General features: G+C 39.6%; 1 protein-coding gene across 2 annotated transcripts in view; it reads left to right on the top strand.

Annotated features, from left to right (window-relative positions):
* The first annotated feature begins 1,054 nt into the window (after nt 1-1,054).
* sh3pxd2b (SH3 and PX domains 2B) overlaps nt 1,055-24,295 on the top strand; it is a 39,235-nt gene continuing 15,994 nt past the window's right edge. For both annotated transcript variants that reach the window (XM_078265470.1, XM_078265469.1), the window contains exons 1-4: nt 1,055-1,381; nt 5,009-5,089; nt 14,123-14,198; nt 20,250-20,326. In XM_078265470.1, coding sequence (XP_078121596.1) covers nt 1,310-1,381; nt 5,009-5,089; nt 14,123-14,198; nt 20,250-20,326 — 306 coding nt within the window. In that variant the 5' untranslated portion in view covers nt 1,055-1,309. The remainder of the gene's footprint in view (nt 1,382-5,008; nt 5,090-14,122; nt 14,199-20,249; nt 20,327-24,295) is intronic.

Genomic DNA, 24,295 nt, shown 5'->3' with positions numbered 1-24,295 from the left:
TTTTAGTGACTTACAAAACAATTGCAGTTAAATCTTAAACAACAAAGTCCAGCATAACACTGGGATATTAATAGGTAGGAAAAAATGTCAACTTTATACTTACAAAGCACTTTTCTGGAACCTAATTAGCACATTTCCAGTTTAACCCATCCCAGCTTTAATCATCTCATAACTGAGAGACATTAACCGCATACACACGTAATGATATCATGGGTTGCAGTCTCAGTGAGTCATTTAGGTTGAAAAGCAGATCATGTTGCTTTCCATATGCACAAGCAATAGTGCAACTACAAGTGCGCATGTGAGCAAATTTCAAAATTAGCCATAATTCCCATAACTACCTATAATACATGTTTATCCAGTTATCGTGAAGTTTGGAACATAGCCTAGCTGTATGTTGTTTCCTTTCAGACATTTTCAAATCGACAAATATTTGATGAAATTATTCTATTTTATATTACTATTTCTTTGAAAAATTCATGATGTTTTCTCAATAACTTTCATGTAATGTGTCCAAGCGACTCAAAGGATGTATCAAAATGTAGGCTATCACTACACTGGACACCTGGCAAAAAAAAGTGATGTGCTCCTTAAGAATGCAATAGATGTCATAGCTACAGAGTAGACCGAAATAACTATGGGAAAATTAGGCTGCAGTATAGAGATATAATGAGAATATAAGGTAAGAAGAGTGCAACACATATGCTTTGCTTAAGTGCCCTTGAGCATAATACTGCGTTTGAGTGCTGCCTCAAAGCTATGTAATAATAATGTTCTATTCAGTCTAAAATAGCCTACTTCACTCTCCACTCCCATTTTTAAATCTGTGGATTATTGACATTAAGAGTGTTTGCTACATGTGGATCATAATGTTCACACCCAGTAACGTTGATACAGCTTTAAGTGCATGGATTGAACCTGTGGCTGAGTGATCCTGCAGCCTGTGGTCTGCTCTGACGCTTGAGCACAGTTGATCAAATGGGAGTGGGCGAGCTGGGATAGGCTGGGAGTTTGGTTGGAGCCGTCAGCGGGACGGTACAAGGCACAAGAAGGGGGGGGGGGGGGGGGGGCGAAGAACCGACCGACTTTAACTTCTGGCTTCCGAGCGGCTGATTGTTGGACAGGAAATTTGACGTAGACAGCTTTACGGAAAATAGCATTTGTTGCATTCAGAGGTCACGGATCTGAGCGGCGCGGATGACAAAGAAGCGCCGCCGTGCAAACTTTCTCAACCGGGTTTGATCGCTCGTAAAAACCCAACCGGGAATTCTGTTTTTCTTTGTAACGGAGGCGTAAAGAAGAAGACATCATGCCACGGCGCACCGTGCAAGAAGTGACAGTGCAAGATGTCCAGAAACGAAGAAATCCGAACAAACACTACGTAAGCCTAATTTAATTATCACAACAACACCGCCTTTGCTGCTTAAAGTGAGCAACAGATCGAGGATATTTTGCAGCGCTTCACCCTTTCCTGTCGGGTAAAGTAAAAACAAAGAGAGTATCAGATTACAGTTTACCAAGCCAGCCGAAAAGGGACTGTTCAGACTCTTAGACCAATCAGGTTTTTATAATGAAGACTGTTAGCACCACAATCAGTTGACAAACCAATGTATTAGATCCCAACAGCCTATACAGTGAAATTAAGACAACATACAGTGACGTTTGGCAGCCTTAAATAGTAACAAAGTCTCGTTTTAAGTTGTTCCTGAGTGTTTTTCAGGCTGACATTATCTTACTATTCAATCAGAGTGGAGGGAATACTGCTGGGTTTATTAGTTCTTTGTTTGGGTCTGAGATTTTGCAACTCGTGTCCTTAACGCAGAGGAATTTCAGTTAGTATTGTTGTTTTGCGCATTTTAAATGGATCTGGCTCATGTGAACTATGACCCCCTCTGGGTCGTCATACATTCAACTATCAGCTATTCAGTATATGAATATAGGCATTGTACTAATTCTACCAGACTGCAGTCTAACCATCATTTCTAGTGCTTCTCATATGCCTGCTGGTGCCACGTGTATGCCATCAGAAAACATTTTAATAGGCAAGTCAATCCAGTCTACAAAACATCTAGACTAATCCCCAACATTTCAAATTGAGCATCCCAGTTTTGTCATGCCTCAGGTTCTCCAATTTACTCAGAAACCCCCCCCCCATACCTACAGGCACTGGTAACCAGGAAGTATGACTAACAGTTTCTAAAGTTATCCCAGTGAACACCAGGCAATGTTTGAACAAAGGAACCACCTAAACAGTACAGACCATATGTCATGTGGTATTTATCGGGTTTTTTTTCTTCAGTTTTTTATTATAATATGTTTGTTTTAAAAGTCATCAATAGTCGGGAATTACACGGCCAAATGCAGGGCACAGAGTACATTGTACTATGTTTTCATTTATGCCTCTGTTAGGGCTTTACTTTAATTGGACAGGTCTTTTAGGTAGGGTTGGGTATCATTTAAAAATGTTCGGTACCGATACCAATACCGTGACTTCGAAACCGGTTCCTAAACAATACTTTTTATTTATTTGTCAGTTCCTACTACGTGAGCCCCATCTCTGTGTGTTACGTACATTTTTTTTCTTTCCTGCCTCTACAACATGTAACGTTAGACAGCCAGTCACCAACATTATTAGATCTTGGTAGAAGCATGCTGCATCACTGACACTGATGAGGTTTACTCCTTGGGTATTGAAATTTGGTATTGAATGATGAGGCATTTTTCTATACTCGATACTTTTAGAGGCAATTCGGTCGGTGCCTAAAAAGTATTGAATTCTGTACCCAGCCCTACTTTTAGCCACATTTACTGATAATTAGACACAGGACAGCTCTAGTTCTGCAGTGTTAAGTTGATGGAGACCTTAAAAGTGATAATATTACATTTCATTCATTTAGCTGATGCTTTTATTCAAAGCAAATTACAATAAGGGCATTCAACGATGAAGGTACTACCCAAAAATTGCTAGGATCATGCGAGTACATGCAAGTCATCAAATAAGCAAAGCTGCTACGAGTGCTAAATATGTCCTGATGTCTGGTGATAATGCTAGGATTATCTCATTAACAGTGTCTCTCTATTGGCATGTACTATCTGGGCCAGTTCAGGGAATCTGTTCCACTCCCATTACTGTATGTGGGGGCAGGAGAAGAAGAATCAATGTGTGGATATTTTTTACTATTTCAACAATCATTCCCCACTGGTACTGCAATGTTGCGTGGGAGACAAAAATGTCAAAAAGGACAAAGACCCATTGCTCATTTTTCTGCAATTTTTAAACAATGGAACTTTCATCATTCTGGGGCGTACATGTGGGCAAATTTGTCTGCACAAGTGCACAGAATCAAAGCACAACAAAACACATATGACATCATATGATCTAGAGGGCCAACAGTGAGAGCCACTGCCAAGGCCTTAGCAGGTGTCCGTGTTAGTTCCGTGTACATGGTGTGTGCCTGTGTGTGCGCTCGTGTGCATGTTGGTTTGCATCCAATCATGTGTAATAAATGATGCCTGGGTTGAAGGACCAACGGACCCTATACCGCTGTGAGTGTTAGTGGTCAAGGACATAGAGTTCTCGAGGTCCTGTGTCCTCTCCATCTGTCTGTTTGCTCCCTGGTGCAGCCCATGTTGTTTTGTGCCTCTGGTACTCACTCTGTATGCAGGCTGGATACTGCAAATCTTCCAGAACGCTGGGGGTGTGGTCAAGTGTACAAAAAGCAGCTTATAGCTCTTCTGCTCATCAGAGTTGAACCTTTCCTGAAGACAGAAAAAAACACCTGAAAAATCACATTCCTAAGAGACTTACAGATATGACAGCATTTTATTGCCAGGATTAGTGTTTAATTGCAGCTTTTTATAGCTAAAGTTATAGCCTTTCTTTTTTTCCTCAGAGCTATGGTTTCAGCCTCATTTGCCATTGTAGGTATAGACTAGCAAGGAAAAGACCTTTTGACTACAATGGTTATTCCTCTTAATTGTTGAGAGTTTAGCACATAGTCGTTGGCCACAGACAATACTCTGAAAATAGTCACTATGCTCATGTTATTGTATAGATGACCTTCCATTGGTAACTGTTTTTATTTAATGAAGACAGCCTTCCTGCTGATATACATTGCTCCTGTAGTTGGTCCATCCATAGCCATATCTGACTGTAGTACCCTGAAAGAGAGCGCGAGGCCAGAGAAGGTCTGGGAGTTGGGCCAACAGCATTCAGCCAGACACAGCGAGCCACCAGGGAGTTTCCAATCACCACCCTGCCTCTTCTTCTTTAGAGAACAAAATAAAGAATTGTGTATGTTGTCTGTAGACTGCAATTATTAGGCTAGATGCTTTTGGTTGGATGCTATGTGCTGTTTCACTGTTGTTAATACGAGGCTAATGGAATTTGCAGTTGTACATGTACAATAGGTCATTTTCTTTTATTTAGTGCCACAAAGGCAACAACAAGTTATCTGTATTCTAATTGTGTTCTCTGCATACATTTTAAGTATGATATTGAAAGCTTCACATCAAACTCATGAACTGATGTTTATGTGTTTATTTCACACACATAAATACAAATCACACTGAAGAAATATAAAATACATGTGAGTGAGAGAGTGTGGTAGAAACAAATTTTTCCATTTGGCTGCTTTTGCTGCTCAGGTCATTATGACAATAGCTGCCACAACAATGTTTCTCAAAGAGCTGCAATATTTAAAAGACAGCATTGTCAAATCTGCTGCATCTACTGTATATACAGGATAATGACTTCCTCTTCAATAGGAAGTGATGCAAATGGACTGGGAAATGAAATAACCGGATATTCCTTATTGTGTTCATGTGAATGGATGATGACAGTGTCTGCTGCCCGATGTTGCATGACAAGCGTGCTGTCTGCCTTTCCTCTCACTGGCACCATGAGTCAGGAGTGATGCCCCAGGGCGTTGAGATTATGAAGTAGTTGACACTAATGGTTGTTTGTCAGTTTAAACGTTCCACTTAGTTTTGCCTTTTGTTTTTTCAGGTTTACATCATCAAAGTGTCCTGGAGCGATGGCAGTACAGAAATCATTTACAGACGCTACAGCAAGTTCTTTGACCTCCAGGTGAGTAAGTGGGTTCGTGTGTATGTATGTCACTGTGCCTTGGTATGTGATTGTCTTTTTATTGTGTGTGTTTTTGTGTGTGCATTTGCAAGTTTCAGGGTGCAGGGTGTGTAACAAGTTCTAACCTTTCCACCAGCGAAGGCTAGCATAAGTCAGGAAGTGAATGGAAGTACTCTCTCCATTCAACCCTGTCCCCCTAGTGCCTGTAGAAAAGCTCTCCCTGCTCCACCCATTTGACACTGGTAATTATATTGTGCGAGAGGAGTCGGAAAATGTCCCAATGAACTTAATGGAGGACAGTGATGAATGCGACGACCACACTGATGACCACAGAAATGTCTGAATCATTCTCGAACGTCACGCTGGCAGTGTGCTTTGCACAAGGAGGGAATCTCATTAGTATCCTAGTTTCCCTTCCTCTTTCGAAGGTAATGGATCTTGCACTCTGCACACATCTGAGCTTAAAGAGCATGGACTCCAGGAAACCCAAAAAGGCAACTGCTTTTAATGAGCACATAGTCAATTTAGGCAAAGCATACTGTCAACTCTAATTTGATTACATTCCTTTTAATTGATTAGGATGGTCAAAGCATGAGCAATGAATTAGAATGCTCCACCGGGGTTTTTCTGAGGCTGTAAGTGTCATGTTAACCAGAAGAATATAAACTATTCCATTACTAATATCATTAGTTTGACCTAAGGCTTCAAAAGCTGCCAACAGTCTTACTTATAAATCAGCTGATATCATATTCATGATTGTGTTTTAATCATGGCACCTTTCTGTTGTTGAGGACATGCCTAAGTAAAAGTGCATGCGTAGCTATGAACAGTAATCTTTGTAGTGTAATGAACACAGATTTGCTAAAACATTAAGGGCTGTTATCTGCTCTTTATTGATAACATTTCATCTTATTCGTCTTATTGATGTCAATCAATAAGACCTGCAACAACAGGTAAAGAACTTGACTCCTCTTACACAAACGCAGACCCCATCCCTCATTTTCATTAGTGTTTGTGCCAATATAGACCCTCGTAATCAAAGTTGCATTTTCATCATCCAGCCTTAGCACTGCTTTGTTTTTGTTACATTTTTTGCTCAAGATGAAGGCTTTTTAGACTTTGTGAGTGGCGTGACAAAGTGAGAGCAGATAGGTAAAACTTCAAATATCAATGAGAGTGGAGTTTTTTCTCCAGAAAGGGCTGGATAGTGAGTTTTGAAAGCCAGAAATAGTAGCAGTGCCAGTTGATGAGGAATTGCTGTATTTGTATTGCTATAATGAATCAATGACTGTACATGTTGTTATGTATGTGCTAGGAAGCACAAATTATCTCCTGTAACATCCACCTATATTGATAAAACACAGAGTTAACTGTCACCTATCACTTTCAACAATATCATTCATTTTACTTCATCCATACTTCAGCATATTACCAGCACACATTACTAGTTACATTTCTAAAGCCCTACAGTCTTGGATCAATGGCACTGAACCAGATAAGCATATGTGAGATATTTTCAGCAGGGGCATTCCCCGCTGGTGTTCGCCATGCCATGCAGCTGCTTCCTGCTGTGTTGACAGCCTGTGGGTGGGCTCTCATCGGTGAGGGAGATGTAGATACCCATCCGGAGAGCTTACAAGCCAATCTCTTATCTCCTGTTAGATTTGGCATTGACATATTATAAGCCATCTTGAGGCTGTGGTATTTCTTACAGAAAAGTGGCCAGTTGGAATGTTTAAAATCTCACCAGCTTCACTATGATAAAGGGATTATACATTTTTTTATGTGCCAGCATTGTTTGTGGAATTTAAAGTTAATTAAAAAAATTAAAGTTTTTTTATCTTTTTACCATGTTATGTTATCATTGTTGACCTGTTACATTGTGGACTATGATGAAGAATAAGGCAGTGGTTTGACATCATAAGACATCATCCCAGCTGCCTGGCCAGGATAGTGACGTAGAGCTAAGTCATTCAGCACCACCCGTTACCATTTCTTAATTTCCTGCCATCCTTCTTTGCTTTTTTCCCCCATCTTATCCTGCCTTTTCCCATCAGCTCTGGTCATCTTTCATTCTGTAGCTTGATGCAATTGTTTTGCCTTCCGATTCAGGAGTTTATACGAACAGAGAAAAGATGATACTGTTAAAAAAAATGACACATGCTAGACAGGAAGTGTTATTCACCACATCTCATCAACACAGCTGCCCCAGCCTTTAGTTCAACCAAGGAAATGTGTGCTTTTTCCATGATCACTGACCACAGACTGTGTTTATTCACTCAGTCTGACTTTAATATGAGTTCTACATTTCTTAAGGGGGTTGGTATTCTTCCAGATCTGTTTTGGATGGCACATAATCACAATACCAAGCTCGGTTGAGCAGACAGTGTTCCTAATGATGAGGGGGAAAAAACACCCATGGTGTCATTAGATAATTATATACTTCATACTAATTTGCATTTCTTTTTTAAAATATAGTCTTACAGCATTCACTTCCTGAGAATACTTGAAGGGAGTCAGACGCTTTTCTCACCGAAGATATTTATGCCACTTCTCGCCCACCTTTTTCATGCAGCACCCATACCTGAGTCTCTATGTAGCTGCTACCCCTAAATAGCATCAGGTAGTTTAGTATCAAGTTCTGTATACTGGTAAATTACTCCATAGTGTGACAGAGTTATTGCCCACACTTATGCATAAATGTACGCATTGCAAAGTATGTGTTTAGTCTTGCAATCTGTTGAATACTGAGAACAAATTGAGCAATTAGAATCTTAACATAAAACCTGTGGGGTTTTTCCTCTCTTTTTCAGTGTTTAACTGTGAATTAAAATAGACTGGGCTGTTTCTTCAGAGAGATGGAAAGTGCAGCGATTTAGGTTTTTTGCCATGGGGTCATCCATTTTATTTCCATGTCACTAAGAACAGTTTCCATGCTGCACACGTGTTCACTTAACTTCACAAGCTTAGTCTTCCAGCATTCCTAGTCGCTTTGGATACAGGGTAGACTTTTACTCTAAAGCTGTAGGAAAACTATCCAATACATCGCTATTTGCTTCAGAGCTGCACAGCTGTTACATATTTTCCATCTGCAGTAATCAAGTAACGAAACATTTAAAAAAAAGGGGCAGGTTATTTTGCTTAGAGCAATGTGGCTGCCTGTTGTGCTCATTCCACCAAGGAGCAGCAATGTGCTCATTTCCGTCTTGTACACAGTAATATTCAGCCAATTTCAGAATAAAATGTACCGTATGTATCCTTAAGCATCCTTAAAGTATCCTTTTTTACTGAGGGTACACGTTACTGAAGTTCTGTTAACATTATTTGTGATCTAGATGGTTTGGACTGAATATTGTGAAAGAAAACGACGACAATCTAAATGAATCGGTCGGCAAATATTAAGTGTGCTTTCAAAAACTATTAAATGCACTGAAATTGTCTTTGATAGATTAAATACGTGGCTGTAGTCTCGCATTGTCAGACCTACTGTATCTCTGCAGCGCTGGAGTAATGTCTGGCTACACCACACATACATCCTGGGATAGGAGAAAAAAAAAAACGCTCTGTCATGTTTGCATTTCTTTAAACCAATCGCAATCATCTTCGGTGATGCTAAGCTCCGAATGGAGCGATAGTGCCTCTGAAAAATAGTCTTGGGAAGGAACTTGTTTTGGTGGAACATTTGCACGTTGGGAGGCAAGCTCTGGAATTCCCCATGAAAGAGAACGCCACATAAAATTCTATCAATCTATGTCATGCTGAAATATACAATTACATATACCATGATAGAAGATTTTATTCATATTGCCCACCCCTATTAAGTGATCAAGGAAGAAGATCCTTAAATTAAATATCCAGGTTCAAGCTACTTTATTTACTGGAATGTACTTTGAGCCACAACCAGACCCTTGGGTGCTGTTGTTAAGATGACCTTCTGCTGTGACCTCTTTGGAAGTGGATCTGTAAAAAGAGAATGACCCAACAGGGGATTTATATATTTCGTTCATATCTACACTGATCATACTAGGCCATTATCATCCATGAGTCACCAGAAATTGGCCTTGGTGTTTACTATATGCTAACATCAGCATATAGTATTAACCAAAATAAGAAAACCTGTGTGTTAGTATTAAAACAGGGACACTGACTCCATCCATCCATCCATTATCTATACCTGCTTATGGATGACGTCTTTCTTCTCACTACTTTATAAGTAGGCTCAGCCTTCCACACGTGGGGTGTTGCGGTAACAGTATGGTTGTCTGTAAAGGGTTAAAAATGACCTCAAGCATGAATGTACAATGGTCTGAGTGAAAGAACTGCAGAGATAGGCATGTTGTAAAGAGAGCAGCTATTGTTCTCTGGCCTTTTATACCCTCATTCAAGAGAGTTCTTGTGCGTCTCAGATCTTCTTTATTATGCCTTTATTTCAAGGCTTATGATGTGGTTACAGCGGATATGGACTAGACAAATTATACATTACATACATACATACATTTGTCTAAATTAGCAAGAAGTTTGGTAAATTAAATAATGGCATTTAACAGTTTACAGCATTACTGGGCATGTTAACAGACTAGTAATGTGATATGTTGACAATGGAAAGTTTTTTTTTTTTTTCTTGCTTACATCCCTGCACCTCATCTGTTGGTCTAACTGTAGTCAATCAATTGGTAAAATGTGTCAAACTATTTATGTGTCAAACTATTTAACATTACATTACAGTTTAGGTTTTGAATTTAACTTTTGACAGAGTTTTTTTAATATTCTGACAGCATTGGCAAAACTACAGATATACTGTATAGTACATATACAGAGCTGATGAGCTCATAGACTTATTTTTGTGGGAAATTGTCATCAGTGTGTGATGTTCACAAATAATTATAGCATCAATGTAGTGCGCATATCCTTTTGAAATGAACTCTGCAGGATATAATTTACAATAACATACTTCAGAATAGCCTTGGAAAGTCATGTGGAGCTTGACTGTGCTCCACCTTGGACTGTCATCCTACTGCCTGTAGAGCATGAATATTTGATGTTGGGTGCATGATGTAACTGGTATTTTGAAGAGGCATCTTTACTCTCTCCAGATGCCTTTTCTTGTTTGAGTGGCTCTGATTACAGAGTAGATACAAGGTTTAGAGTAGACACAGAGACTGGGTGTGCCTGCAGTCAGACACATGGGAACAATTACAGTGTGTGGGGTATTGGATCTTCTGTGTTCGTCTCTCTCTCTCTCTCTTGGTCTGCCTGTGTTTTTGCTTATGCTGTCTCTCTTAAGGTGTACTGTGTCAATGATGAAGCATCTGACTCATAAGCCAAGCAGATTGTTGCTTTGAGAGTTGCCTGCTGTTTTTTGTCCTTCCTTGTTTGCTTCTGCTGTATCTTAAGAAACAACAAGACAAAAAAAACAAAGTAGACTGACTCACCTCTTTATTTGTCTTGATTTTGTAGACAAAGAGGGTGCATGGGTCACTTTTCTGCCCCATTTCTTTTCATTGTTTTTGTCTAAAAGGGGAAATTATGGCTTTAACTTTATAGCTCTGCGCTTTAACAGTCTTAGTCAAAGAGTAGTACTTCAAGTGCAACCGTATATGGCTTGATATTCAAGCCTGAAAGCTGGTTGCTGCCTTCCACTCTCCATGTGTTGCTTTCTCAAACTGTTTGCTACGGGAAACAACAAACTTTGAGCTAACAAGCTAAACGCTGAAAATGGCAAGTTTTGAAGAAAATTTGAATTGTGCAACAAGGCAGGCCTGCTTGGTTATTTCGGGGAATGATTGTAAGGCTTTACAAAGAATATGTTTACGGCATTTACTATCTTATCTGGGACGTTTTGGGATCGATTGGTGGGGAATGCTGTGAAAGAAGTAGCGTTGCACATGGCGATACACTGATAAGAGCAAATTATGTTTTACCATTAATTTAAATAGCTCACGTTAGTGTATTGTGTGAACGGTTAGCTTCATTTAATATTGTATGTGGCGTTTTCTTTCGAGGGGTGCAAATGTTCCACCATGACAAGCCAGAGCCACAGTTACTGCATCCAGAGCTTAGCGCCACCCAAGAAGATTGTGATTGGTTTAAAGAAATGCAAACAACTCAGAGCATTTTTTTTCTCTGATCCCAGAATAGAATCTATGTGTGGAGTGGCCAGACCTTACTCCACTATGAGCACTGTGGAGATAGGTCTGGCAATTTGAGACTACTGTGATACATGGGGGGCATCTAATGCAGTTTTGCATTCACCCTTTAATCTATTCTTCTGGCTGTCTATTTCATCTGACCTCAAAATACAACAGTATCAACCCTATCTACTTAAGTGATTTGAGGCTGTTTTTTGTTTATGCCACTCATTGTTATATGGCAGCAACACCTCTTTGGCACCTGACCAGACTGTGACAGTCCATAAAAATAATGGAAAATACTATTTGGCACAGCTCTTTGCCTTTCTCAAAACCTCTCCATCCCCTCACCCTTATATTCCACCTCCCCCTGTCTCTGAGTTAGTTTTGGCATAATGCGACTTTCCAATTCTTTCCAATTTACCAGAAGACATTTAGTGACAGCTTTAGTCATTTATATTGCTAGAAAACTTCTTGTAGAAACCACATGATTACACTGGAAAAAACAGTAATATCAAATTAGTATCAGGGCAATATTGTATTATAGAAGTCCCAATGATGAATTTGAATGAATAACCAAAGCCCATATCCAAAATAATGTCAGGTGAGTAGATAAAATGCAGCACCCTACAACTTTCATCCTTTACCCAGTGATGCGCACGGTTCAGGTAACACCCACATGTGTAAAATTAGATTCATCTTGATAGCAAGCTGGGTGCTTCTTATTGTTAAATATGGGATGAATGGGATCACCAAACCAAATACAAAATCTGCCATACATAACACATCAAAAGTCTATATTTTTGTTGAAAAAACTTAGCCTAGAAAAGCCCAAATTGTGGATACATAGACATATACACTCACTGTGGGATCTGAAATTTAGCCATTGAGGGTAAACGTCAGCAGCTGGAGCTGCTACCCCCGCGACCCGACCCCGGATAAGCGGACGAAGATGGATGGATGGATGGATGGAGGGTAAACGTACCAAAGCACCAACTCTAGAACATTCCTGTTGGGTATTGCCAGTGCTGCATATTTTCTATAAATGAGTCTCATACTAGTCAAGGTACAGGGATAGATAACGGTGGGGGGGAATGAAAAGCATCCCTTTTTTAGATATCCAGAAAGCTAAATTGTTTTGACCCTTAAATGCCTCTATGGAGCACAGCCTTGATAAATAACATTTTATCAGGTTGACATTGAACAGACCAGTCAGACATGGTATAAATCTCGTTATGTGATTAGCCTTGTCATAGTAGCCTACACGTGAGCCAGCTCTAACTACATCTGCAGACATTCTTAAACCTTAACAATGTTGTTTTTCTTAGTTTGGAGTAGAAGATCATACATTGTGGTATCGCCCTGATTTCAGTTAAGGCTTTGACTGACCTCAACTGAGGAAGTCTACATATACATTTGCCCATATGTCACTCATTTGCTAACAATGGCAAAATTGACACTAAAGTCTTCTGTGTGTTCACAGCAAGTAATTTGACCCAGTACTCCATGTTAATATTTTAGTTCAGAAGCATTAGCTCAAAAGTGAGAAAATGAGAACTTGTTGCTCCTCCATTGGTGAATAGTCAGTATTTTTAAAGCGCGTGAGACCTGTCTGCCAGTTTTGTGTCAAATCAAAACCTGGTACCAAAACCAAACACTGGATTGAAGTAACTGTATGACCTGTTTTGATAAGGATGTGGTTTGATGAACTATACAGCAATAAAAATCACTACAGGGTGGCCTGATTAGTTTGTCCTTTCAAAACCGCTTATTGAAAACGGTGATCAAATAAACTGGCCAATAGTTCAATAAATTGTCCCTTTATATAATTCAGACAAACTTTGGCTGCTTCTGTAGAGCCATGAAACACTTACTGCAAAACCCTTAACAATGGTTTTCTGTAGTCAAATAAAATTTCCCTTGGAATATGAGAGTATTCTGTAGTCTGGGTGCAATATCCAAGAAATGTCCAAACATGTCCAAACATTTCTCTCTCAAACATTCAATTTAGTCAAGCTGAATCGTCAAGTAGTTTTTTCTCACCCTAAATGTTTTGGTAAGAGGTATCATGTGATGTTTCCTCTATACAAGGATCCATAAGGGAAGAAAATATGCAGATCCACCATCAAAAAGTATATAAGAGAAAGAGAGTGTGTACTTTGAGTTCATTGGTCCGTATGTCCAGGTGTCATTTTATTGGCCTCAGTTGCATGGAGGACGGATGACGTGCAGAGACACACACTCATGAACAAACACAAATTGAGATATATATATATATATATATATATATATATATATATATATATATATATATATATATATATATATATATATATATATATTAGGCAACCATATACGTGGAAGCACACAGATTTCATTAAGAGTCATAAACAAAGGAGTCATTAGTGGCCAAAGTGATGGACCATAACCTATAGTTGTGACAGAGGGAGAAAGGCACAAACTATTAGTAGAAGTAGAAACAAAAGATTGACGCTTAAAGACAGTGTGAGTGAGTTTTAAAGAGAGAGAGAGAAGGATGATAAAGGGAAGTGGTGATCAGCAAATCTAAGGAACAACTGCTCTCTGGCCTTTGAAAATTATGGAAACAGAAATGTTCCACTATGTCAGCTGTGCCTTGCTGCTAACAGCCCCATTGCTGCAACAACATATGAAGTAGAGGGGAAAAACCATACCATCTGCTCAGGACATTCCTAATCATTGGCAGACCTTCCTTTTATTGGCCGAATTCCTTGTAGGAACTGCTGATTTGTAAAAATGTGAACCCTTTCTCTCCAGCCTCTGCTATCCTGTCGTGTGTAATGTAAAGGGCATGTTTATGTATACAGTATGTGTGAGTGTAAATGCTTTGTGTGCTAATAAGTCCTAATTAATTGTGGTATTTCAGATGGAATTGCTGGACAAATTCCCGGTGGAAGGAGGCCAGAAAGACCCTAAGCGCAGGATCATTCCATTTCTACCAGGTAAGAGTGAAACACAGTTTCCCCCAAGGCCCTTTCACACACACATACATACCATGCACACAACTGTGGCTTGTTTGGAGTAAACGGCGGAAGAGCTATTTTGATATTAAATCAAGAAAAATGCCAAACATTCCAGCTTTTAAAATTTGAGGATTTGCTGCTTTCTCCTATTTATATCAGTACTTTTGGGGTTTTGGACTGTTGGTTGGACAAAGATTAAGCGATTCATAACTAATATGGATAACGTATAATGGAAATAATTGTTTGTGGCAGCAGTACTTATGATAACATGTTGCCAAAATAAACACATGACAATACTCAAAGAACTACTCCTGGATTATCACTGAAATCACTCTGTATTTCCCAATCGCTGTATTGTTGTGCCTTTGCCTCATTCTTGGTCCCTTTAACTTGTCTATCGCAATTTTTGCACGCATTGGCTTAAAATGTGAAATACAATGACTCACTGATAGGCTGTGAATGAACCCGAGAGAAGCAGAATATTTTGCACACAGAAGAACCAACCAGAACAATCTACTGCAACCATAATTGGTCATAACCTCACTGTTTTGCGAATCAAGAACTCCTTATACATTCAGCTGACTCAGCTGATCTCTAACCACATAGCCCATAGACATACTAGACAATTGAATAGAGTAGTGTTGGAGCCTTTGGGTGAAACATTAAATATCTGCCATTTTCACATAAGAACACTATACCTGTTATCATAAAACTAAATGGTTACAATGCATAACATTCATTATGAGCTGTTTTCTTAGCTTAGCTGCACCCTTGTCCTGGCTGAATCCTCATCTTGTGTAAAACCTGACTGGCCAAAATAATGGTTTCTTCTGTTTAGTTTCCATCACTCTATTACAGATACAGTGGCAATTAAGTTTTTAATAAGGGCTTTTGGTGTGCACGAGCAACTTTTGAAATAGTTTGAGAGTTTGATCCTGCTGAAAGTAATCCTTTATGAGATTTTGGAAGAAAGCCTCACCCAAAGACCCCACCCACATCTCCCCTACCAGGCGAGTGGGGGATTGTGGCCATGCAGGTCTGGAACTCATTGAAAGAATACACACACACACACACACACACACACACACACACACACACTCAGACTGTTCAGTGAACTCTAAGTAGGAGGAGGGGAAGAGGAAATAGAGATAGAAAAACACTGCTTTTCATAACATTCCCTGCTATCCCCTTATACATTCAGGTAAAGCACACTGATGGATACTATTATAAGTTATCATCTACATTAAACTCTGTCTACTTCTGTCCTGCTTTTACCTTTTTTAGACCGTGAAATTCTAGATTTTCTCCAAAGTTTCTGTCTACTTCCATTGAAGCTCTGAATTGTTGGCTTTCACTTCCTGTTTTCTGTGGAAGAAAATGACCGTTGAAGTGCCCCCCAAAAAGGCACCAAATCCCCAACTGCTCTTTTGGAGCTGCTCAGACATCAAAAGTTAAAAACTTTACATGGCACCCTCTAGGAATGCCACTGTGAGCTGTTTGCTTTTGTTGAAAAATATACTGACAAACATTATTTATGTCCAGTGGCACATGAATTAAGTTTATGAACTAGATCCTAGATCAGGTCATACAGCTCTCTTGAGATGGATCTCAAGCTAACATTTGCCCGATTTGCAAAATAGTTTTCCGGACAGCCAAGAAAATCCTTTACTTACAAGGGACGGAAGTGGTTATTCCCTTCTCGGTTTGGTTTGTTCAAAGCCCTGAGCTGTTTTTACTCCTTTGGTATCTCCACATCAGCAAAGTGGCTTGTCTGCATGTGTGGATAGTGCAGAATTTCTGCTGCGTTTAGTGCCAGGTGTACACACCAGAAACTAGGGTGCGCCATTTTCATCTTTTGCTGTAGAAACTACACTGAAAAACCCCCCAAAAAACATCAAGATAACTTTTAATAGCAGTATCAGGGCATTGTATCATTTACCTCTAAGGGGAAGTAAGAAAAAAAAAAAGTAAACTTGGCCATTTAAACACATAACTTATTGTTTTCATACAGAAGGTTGACTCTTTAGTTATCTCAAGATTGCATGATATGTCCAGAGTATCTTATCAGAGGCCATTTGTAATCGGAATACCTCTCATGGTGCTAAACTCCTTTTGATAGGTTCATATATGACATTTAGATAAAAGTGATAAATTTGATTCATTTACCCAAGAGTCCTGAGCGATGCTCTTAAGTGTCAGCAGGTCAGCCTTTGAAAAAGAGCTGATACCAATTATCTAAAGTTGGGGTTGTTAAACTATGAGTCAAAACCCAAGATGGAATGTGGGTCTGTTTTTTTTTAGGGCCCCTGTATGATAAAAGAGGTGATATTCTTTCATGAACTCTGATCCCTACAAGTATACCCCCCTTTTCCTCTTAATTAAAGATCTATGGTCCATACTTTTTTCAGCCGCTCTTGTTTGGCTGGGGATCTCTCTGCCTGCCACAGTAGGAGGCCCAGTATGTTGGTCAGGTCAGATATCTGAATAACGCACACAACCAGTCGGTCCTCGATGGAAGGCAGAAAATAACCAAACGGTTACAATGACCTGATTTCTTATGCCTCATCCATATCACGTTTATCTCGTCTGTAGGGGAAAGCAATCGCTGCTCTTGTCTACTCTAATGTGGTGTACCAGTAGCAGACTTTTCTTTTACAGCAGCTTATGGAGTTGTGTCTGCCCTTAGTCAGCAACATGCCTAAGAACACAGTAATTACAATACACACACACACACACACACACACACACACACGGTTCATTCTTGGAAACTCTACACACGCCTTGTTGCAGTGTTATGCAGGGCCTTTTGGGGCACTTGAGACAAGCCCAACTTATTTAGTATAACAAGGTTTGACTCAAGTTTCAACTTCTATACTAGCAAGTTAGTCAAATGTAAAGTTTTGTAACAGCAAACCTCAAGTCATGTCTCAGGTCTTGTCTCAAATTACGTGAGAGTTGATTTGAGACTTGCTGGTACAAAGCTTGGTATTGACTCCAAGTCAAATCCTCAAGTTTTGTAATAGCAGGTTTCAAGTAGTCTCATCTTATTCAAGACACGTCTTATGTTTATAATGTGACCTTACAAGGTCTTCTTGTCATTGTTTTATTTTTTTTAAATTTTCTTTTAAAAAAAAAAAGTCTCAAGTGAAGTATTTAGGGAATCAAGTATCAGAGCAGCAAAGTCAAAGACAATAGGTCCTCAGTTCTGATCTGTAGTGGTGACTTAAGTCTGACTACAGATCATGTTTTAAGTCCACAGCTTTGGTGTTATGTAAAGGTTTTAGCTGCTTAAAATTCCTCTGAATAGCCAATATGGGGTGAATAAACAGGAGGAATTCATGTGTGGTGAATCCACTGATTAAGAAGTGAGTGCTGAGAACAGCTTTTTTGTATGTAAGGTGTGTAACAAAGACCCATTTCTGTTTATCTCTTCTCTCCATCTAACTCCCTCACTCTCCCCAGGAAACAGAAAAGTTGGTTCCCTTGGCCACTGCTTGCTCTGAGATTTTCCATAAAATCTACCTGACCTCAGCCATGGCTCCAAGGCAGCAGCTTTCCTTTTCCCTCCCTCATCCCTCCCCAAACAAGCCCTTTTCTCTGCTGCACCCATGAGCTGCCCTGCATACAGAGTGGGCAGTGTTGAATCAATGCTTCCCTCCTGACCCCTGAGAGTTTTGGAAAACTGTCAAGAAAGCTTTCTGTCTGAGGAGTGAGGGGAGGAGAAGAAGAAAGAGACTAGAGCGAGAGACGAGAAGTATTGTAGGCGTTGAGGGGTTGACTTTCAAATCTCCTTTAGTTTTCGTGAGCGTTCCAGACTTTGTGTCCTTTCGCTGCTCTGGCAAGATGTTACAGTACCAACACCTTAGTTATCTGGAATGTCTTTTCTAATTCTTTATCTAGTTAATCTATTTTTTAAAAGTCTATCTTGTGTAGTACTAAACAGTTCTCCTCTGTACAAATGCAGTGAGAAATTAGGCTAGTTAGACCATGCAGACCATGTTGTCAAGAACATCATAGTCTACAGCCATGCTAGCAGCTCCGTGGAGGCTAAAATGCTTGTCATGTACCACATTGTAAAGTGGATAAATGTTGTGGTCCACTGTTTTGGATCCTTAGTGTGAGTGTTAAAGTGTAGAAATTGGGTAGTGGCAGAGTAAAGGTTGTGAGCGGTCCATCCGATAATTGTTGACATTTCTCAAATGCACACAAAGATTTAAACCTGCTAATGGTGCTAAATGAAGGGGCCGGGAATCACTCAAGTCATTATGACACATTGTGTAGGAACCATACACGTCTGTACCAAATGACATGCCAATCCAAGTAGATGTCAGGATATTTCACTGTATAAGTGGAAACTTTGACCTAACCGATAAACAGTCATTAGGATCCATAGTATGGGGACATTGAATACCTGTACCAAGTTTCATGACAATCCATATAATAGTTGCCCACTCAACATTAAATTGGTCAACCTCATGGTGGCGCGAGTGGAAAAGTCAGGGGTTCACATACTGTTAATTGGTAGGATTCATCCTTAGGGGACCATGATGGTTAGTGCTAAATCCATCCAATAGCTGTAGAGAGATTTACTGTGGAAAAATAGAAGTTCCTAAACAAAAGCCACAGGAACAGGAGGAACACCCAATATTTTAAAGATCTGACTTTCCTCACAAAATCGACCCACCTATTCATAGCAGCCAGCATTAATCCCCAAACCAATCAGGTTATTTAACTCACTGACAGCATTAACAGTCTGTAGTAAGCTGGTATGTAAGTGTATGAATATGATTTCCTGTGACGTTTGCCTTTTGTTTTTTTGTCACACACTTGAGCCAACTAGTAGGTTGCAGTCAGAGATGGGTGGTTGGAGAAAGTAAAGAGGTGGTATTTTTGAAAGTTTGGTGTTTTGGATTTTGTGTAAAATGTGTGTGTTCTGAGTACTTTTGAGGAAGTCCCCACACATACATCCACTCAGCAGTCTCAACACATTACACATTCTCTCCTTTTTTCTTTATTTAGTCTTTCCCTTCATGTGTCTCTATTTTCTTTAGTCTTGATTTACAAGCAGTAAATCAAGGCTACAAATATTCATAATCAGACACTATGATGATCCCAGTCTCTGTGTTCCCATTTTTCCTCAATATGCCATTCACTTACTCACACACACAAACAAAACAAGCATGGTTTTGAAGTGGGTCAAGGAAGCACAAAGGCTTTTTTAGTAACATGGGTTAAACAGTAAAGCTGAATGCCGGTTTACTGCTCAGCGGCTATCTTATGTGAGATAGATTCATGTTTCAGCAAGTCTGCTTTAAGTATTCTCAAAACGAATACCATAACCCCTTGATGATGGTGATACAGTAACTTCTCAAAACATTTCCCTTTTTGTGTTCAGGGTCTTGTTACAGCCTTGACTTCCTGCCAAGTTTGCATTAGAGCTGTCTCAGTGAATTTATTGGAGAAACTTCAGCAGCTCGAACAGGGAGAAAATAGATGCTGGCTCTGAAATGTCCTGCATAACGTTAAGCTAGAAGAGTGTTTTTAAAATACCTATTTGTAGCCATTTCTTGTTTTGTTATGACGACCCCACTCGTCTGTGCCTGCGGTTATTTTGGCCTGGAGATAAGAGCAGGGGAATAACATTTAAGCTGTCATACTCTCATGATTTGCGTTCTCAAAATCATTTATTCATGACTTGGAAAGGCCAGCTATTCACCTAGCTCCTTACCCACCTCATTGTCCTGTCAGTGTTATTGATGACACGACTGTATTGTGTCTGCATGCTAATTCACTAACCATATTTGTGAAAGCCACTGTTTCTTTATTGTCCCTTAGTGGATTCCTAACTTTTTAAAGATGCTCTTGTCAAGAGCATCATGAAAAATCCAAAATATCATTTGGTAATATTATTTGTATTGTTATTGTGATTAGTTGTATAATTTTTCTGTGGAATACTGGTAGCAACACTGATATTGGATTATAAATGTGGCTTTGCTAAATCCTAAATCTGTTTGTTTTGCTTTGTTACAGGAAAGATCCTGTTTAGGAGGAGCCATATAAGAGATGTGGCCATGAAAAGGCTAAGGCCCATCAACGAGTACTGCAGGGTGAGTATATTAACCAATCGTTGACTTTAACCTAGAAATCTGGGATGGTCATATTTTGTTGTTGGTCATGAAAGCTTTACTGACCAGTGAGCATTTCATTATCAGGACAAAGTACTAAAATCAAGGTAGAAAGTACAGTAGTCAGGGGAAAGAAATAACAAGTATCCAACACATAGTGTCATCTTAGTCATGAATATATTTGTGAATATATGAGAAACACCAGTCACAGTTTATTTCAGCACATTCAGGATTACACTGAGTAACCTAACCATCTGATTTCAGAAGAGCTTTTTTATGGTTTAATACATGTCTTGGATTAAAATGTTTGGGACTTTGAAATCACAAAATCACAAACCCTTACCTTCATCTGTCAGATATTCCAATTCAAATCCATGGTTATATTCATTAAAGTTAAGCTCATAGCCACACTGCAAGATTTGCACAACAACCAGATTTATAGGATTTAGGGCTGTCAATCAATTAAAATACTACTGATACTGATGTGATTAATCACATCAGTATCCTAGTTAACTCACGATTAATTGCAAATTAATCACACATTTATTTCATCTGGTCTAAATGTACTTTAAAATGGATAATACGTTTTTAATGCTCAAGTGGTATTTGAGACGTACTTATCCATTGTTTACTCAATTCACATTGACAGTACTGTACATGCAAATAACTTTAGTCTTGTGGAGAGAACCACCTGGAAGGGCTTTGAAACTCAACTTGTCATTCAAAAAGTCCACAGTGTTACAGCTGCAGCTTCCTGATTTCCCAAACTATGGAGCGAAATCCCAGAACATGCGTGCATAAATCGTGCGTTTAAAAAATAGTCGAACGACGAATGTCGTGCTTGAGCTATGTTACTGGTTACTGGTTGCACAGCGTTCGTCGTTCGACTGATCGTGACTGTTTTCCCAAGATGGCGCCTGCCTGTATACTGAACAGTACAGTCTTTATAAACTATCTTTTTAATGAGCTGTCTGTACACTTACAAAGTTCTCAATGCTTCGGTTTAGATGTAGGAACCCTCATTATGCTACCGTGGAGGTGTAGTGCTATTTTGAGCCTTGTTAGTGGTATAGAAATCGCGATTTCTTTTTATTTCTGCGTGCCCCGACGACTAGCGTTATAAGCTAATTAGCGGTTTACGCTAAAACTGGTCACATTCGATTAGCATGAAAACATATCCCAGAGAACAGTCGACTCGGTACCCATGTGTTAATAACCCCTAGGTTAATTTTGCGCTGGATTTGTCCTTTAACACATTCATTTTGACAGCTCTAAAATGATTACATTGTCCCAAGAACTGCTGTATGAATAATGCCATCACCCTTGCCTTGAAAATTGGAACTCTGTGGTGTGTGCCATGCTAAACTCCCTGGAGCAAGCTTTTGTGACAGCAGGTGTCCACACTGCTGAGGTGTCTTAAAAGCTCCACAGGTGCTCTGTAGCTGACTCTGACCTCCCTGCTAAAGGAGATGAACTAAAGGAGAATTTCTCCCAAGGGATCAATAGCGTATGGGCAAAAATATATTACTGTGTAGCAAAATGTGAATAAGATGTCCTTTTGTACCTTCCGAATGTACAGTAAACCCTCATGATCCCTCTGGACAATATATTTATAAATGTACTTTATATATTTATACTGTTAGGTTGCTGTCAGGGATAAGGGAAAGACATGATGAACTCCACTTTTATAGCGTATAGAAGTGTATTGTAATGTGTTAGGGGTGTCTGTTTTACCATTTAAAATACTTCAGCTCTTTTCAACAGTTAAAACAGAGATCATGTAAAACATGTGCATTATCCAGCCCATAACATGGCTTTTTACCAAAGAGATTAATCACTTGGCCTCACAAGAAACAAAATGCAACTGTACATTCTCCAGCTCCACTGTAGCAGAACTACAACCATAAAACTGCCAATAGCTTGCAACTAATTGCTACAATTTGACAGCAATGTAACCACAGCAACCTAAATGAATACACTAGGATTGATGTTCAGCTTCTTAGCAACAAGACAAAGTTCTGTGCCCTTGAAATAAATTCAAAGCACTCGTTTTAAAATTTCCATTTTTTAAATTAGGTTGCCAACTCTTTATTCTGCAGTAACTAAGGAGTGAGTCTGCTTTGCCACCCGGGGTCATTACTTTTTTTTTTATGATCAGACATTTCCAAATGGATATCTTGGCCACAAAGTCACATGATTGAGGTGTGAAACAGTTGCTCTGGTATTCAGGGAGGATGAGCTGTTGTATGCCATGTTGTTGTGGTAACTATCAGCAGAGAGTTGTGCCAAAGGCAAAGAGCTTGTGATGCTGAGCTTGCTCCAGTCAGCACATCCACAACCCATAGGTTGTGCTTTTGTTAGATTTTACAGGCTTGCCTTAGGGCCTCCAAACCATACACACCTCTGTCTGTCTGTCTGTCTGAGAGAGGAAATTTGAGGATGTTTTTACAAGTTGGTTCTGACTTAGCACTTACTCATGCCTTTTTGTATTTTCAACTGTATTCTCTTCTCCATAAAGAGCCTCATTAACATGATCATCAGTTCGTGAATCATCGGTTTTTGATTAGAAAATAACAATTCACAAGACCTTAGAGTGAAGAGAAAAGTTGTATATATGATAAAAAATGTTGAGGACTGGAGGGGCTAGTGAAAATACAGCTCTACTCCACCAAGTGTCGTCTGGGGTTAAAGGAATGTACAGCTGGTGTAGGCAACATCTTTAAACACTTCTGTGAAAAATAAGAGTTCGGAGGAGGAATGGGTGAAGTTGCTTGTTCGTGTCTATGGGTGTGGATGTTTATGGAAATGGCTGAGAAACTTTTACACCAGTGGTGTTGCCGTAGTAAAAGTTGTAATTGTGGAAAGGTCTAAAAAAAGTTATAAAGATTCTATTTGCATTGCATTATGTAGATTGTTATTTTAGTTTTGGAGTTGAATGATCTTGATTTGACATCCACATTTTGTCTAAATTATTTAGGGTTTAGGGCTGAGATTTTACTGAATAGTAAAAAATAATTTCAAAAAATTCATCAAGATGTATCAATCGGATTCATGAATCTTGAATCGTGAATCCACCGAGTGAAACATTGTGACCAACAGTGTGCAGGATTTCTGATTACTTATCAATTTTTGGACAGAAGCACTTGTCTTTAAAGGTTCTGACACACCAACCCGACGGCCGAATGTCGGCAGAAAAGGCAGTCGGACTGATCAGTCGGCTCCCGTCTCTCAAAAAAGTGCCTCGGAACACATCGAAGCGACGCCGACTTGAGCATACGTTCTGCGCGTGCACGAGATGTAATACGTATCCATAACAGCAGACGGCGCTAATCTGTATTGTCACCCAAAAAATGAAAACCAGAAATGACGGAACATCTAGACCTAGTAAACACAGAGCACGCTGTCGTCAGTCATTGTTTTCATCAGTGTTGATACTAGTAGTCAAGAACGATCGTTGTTGTCATTACTCGCTGAACGGAAGAAAATACGATGGCTAGTAATAAAAAGATACTGGCGTTGTCAGCTCTCGGGCTTCTTCTTGTGGAAGAAGCACTGATTCGCTAGTCAAGGGCTAGCACTCCACCAATCAGATTGGTCATTGAGTCCGACTGCCCACTGGCTGATTCAACAAGTCAAATTGGCCAAATGAACGCCTTTTTGATAACTTTTTGTCAGGTCGGTCTGGAGATGCTAGGTACCAAGTTTCGTGCAGATCAGTTCGAACCGATCTGGTGTTTGGTGTTCTAACTAGGAGGAGTTAGAAAAAGTAGGTTTACGATAAATTACAAAAAAAAAAAAACTTTGGTTCCGCCAGTTCTTCCAGACTTGGGCTTGTGTGAGATAGCCAAATGCTATCTCACACATCTAACCCATCTCACAACAGTGTCTGTCAAAGGTGATAATGGTTTAAAAAAAACATTCAGCCCTATGATAGCGTCATGGCAGGTCGGT

The sequence above is a fragment of the Sander vitreus genome, chromosome 13 (genome assembly GCF_031162955.1).
Source record: "Sander vitreus isolate 19-12246 chromosome 13, sanVit1, whole genome shotgun sequence".
Lineage (NCBI taxonomy): Eukaryota > Metazoa > Chordata > Actinopteri > Perciformes > Percidae > Sander > Sander vitreus.
The sequence above is the reverse complement of the archived record's forward strand: the minus strand, read 5'-3'. Positions and strand labels throughout refer to the sequence as shown.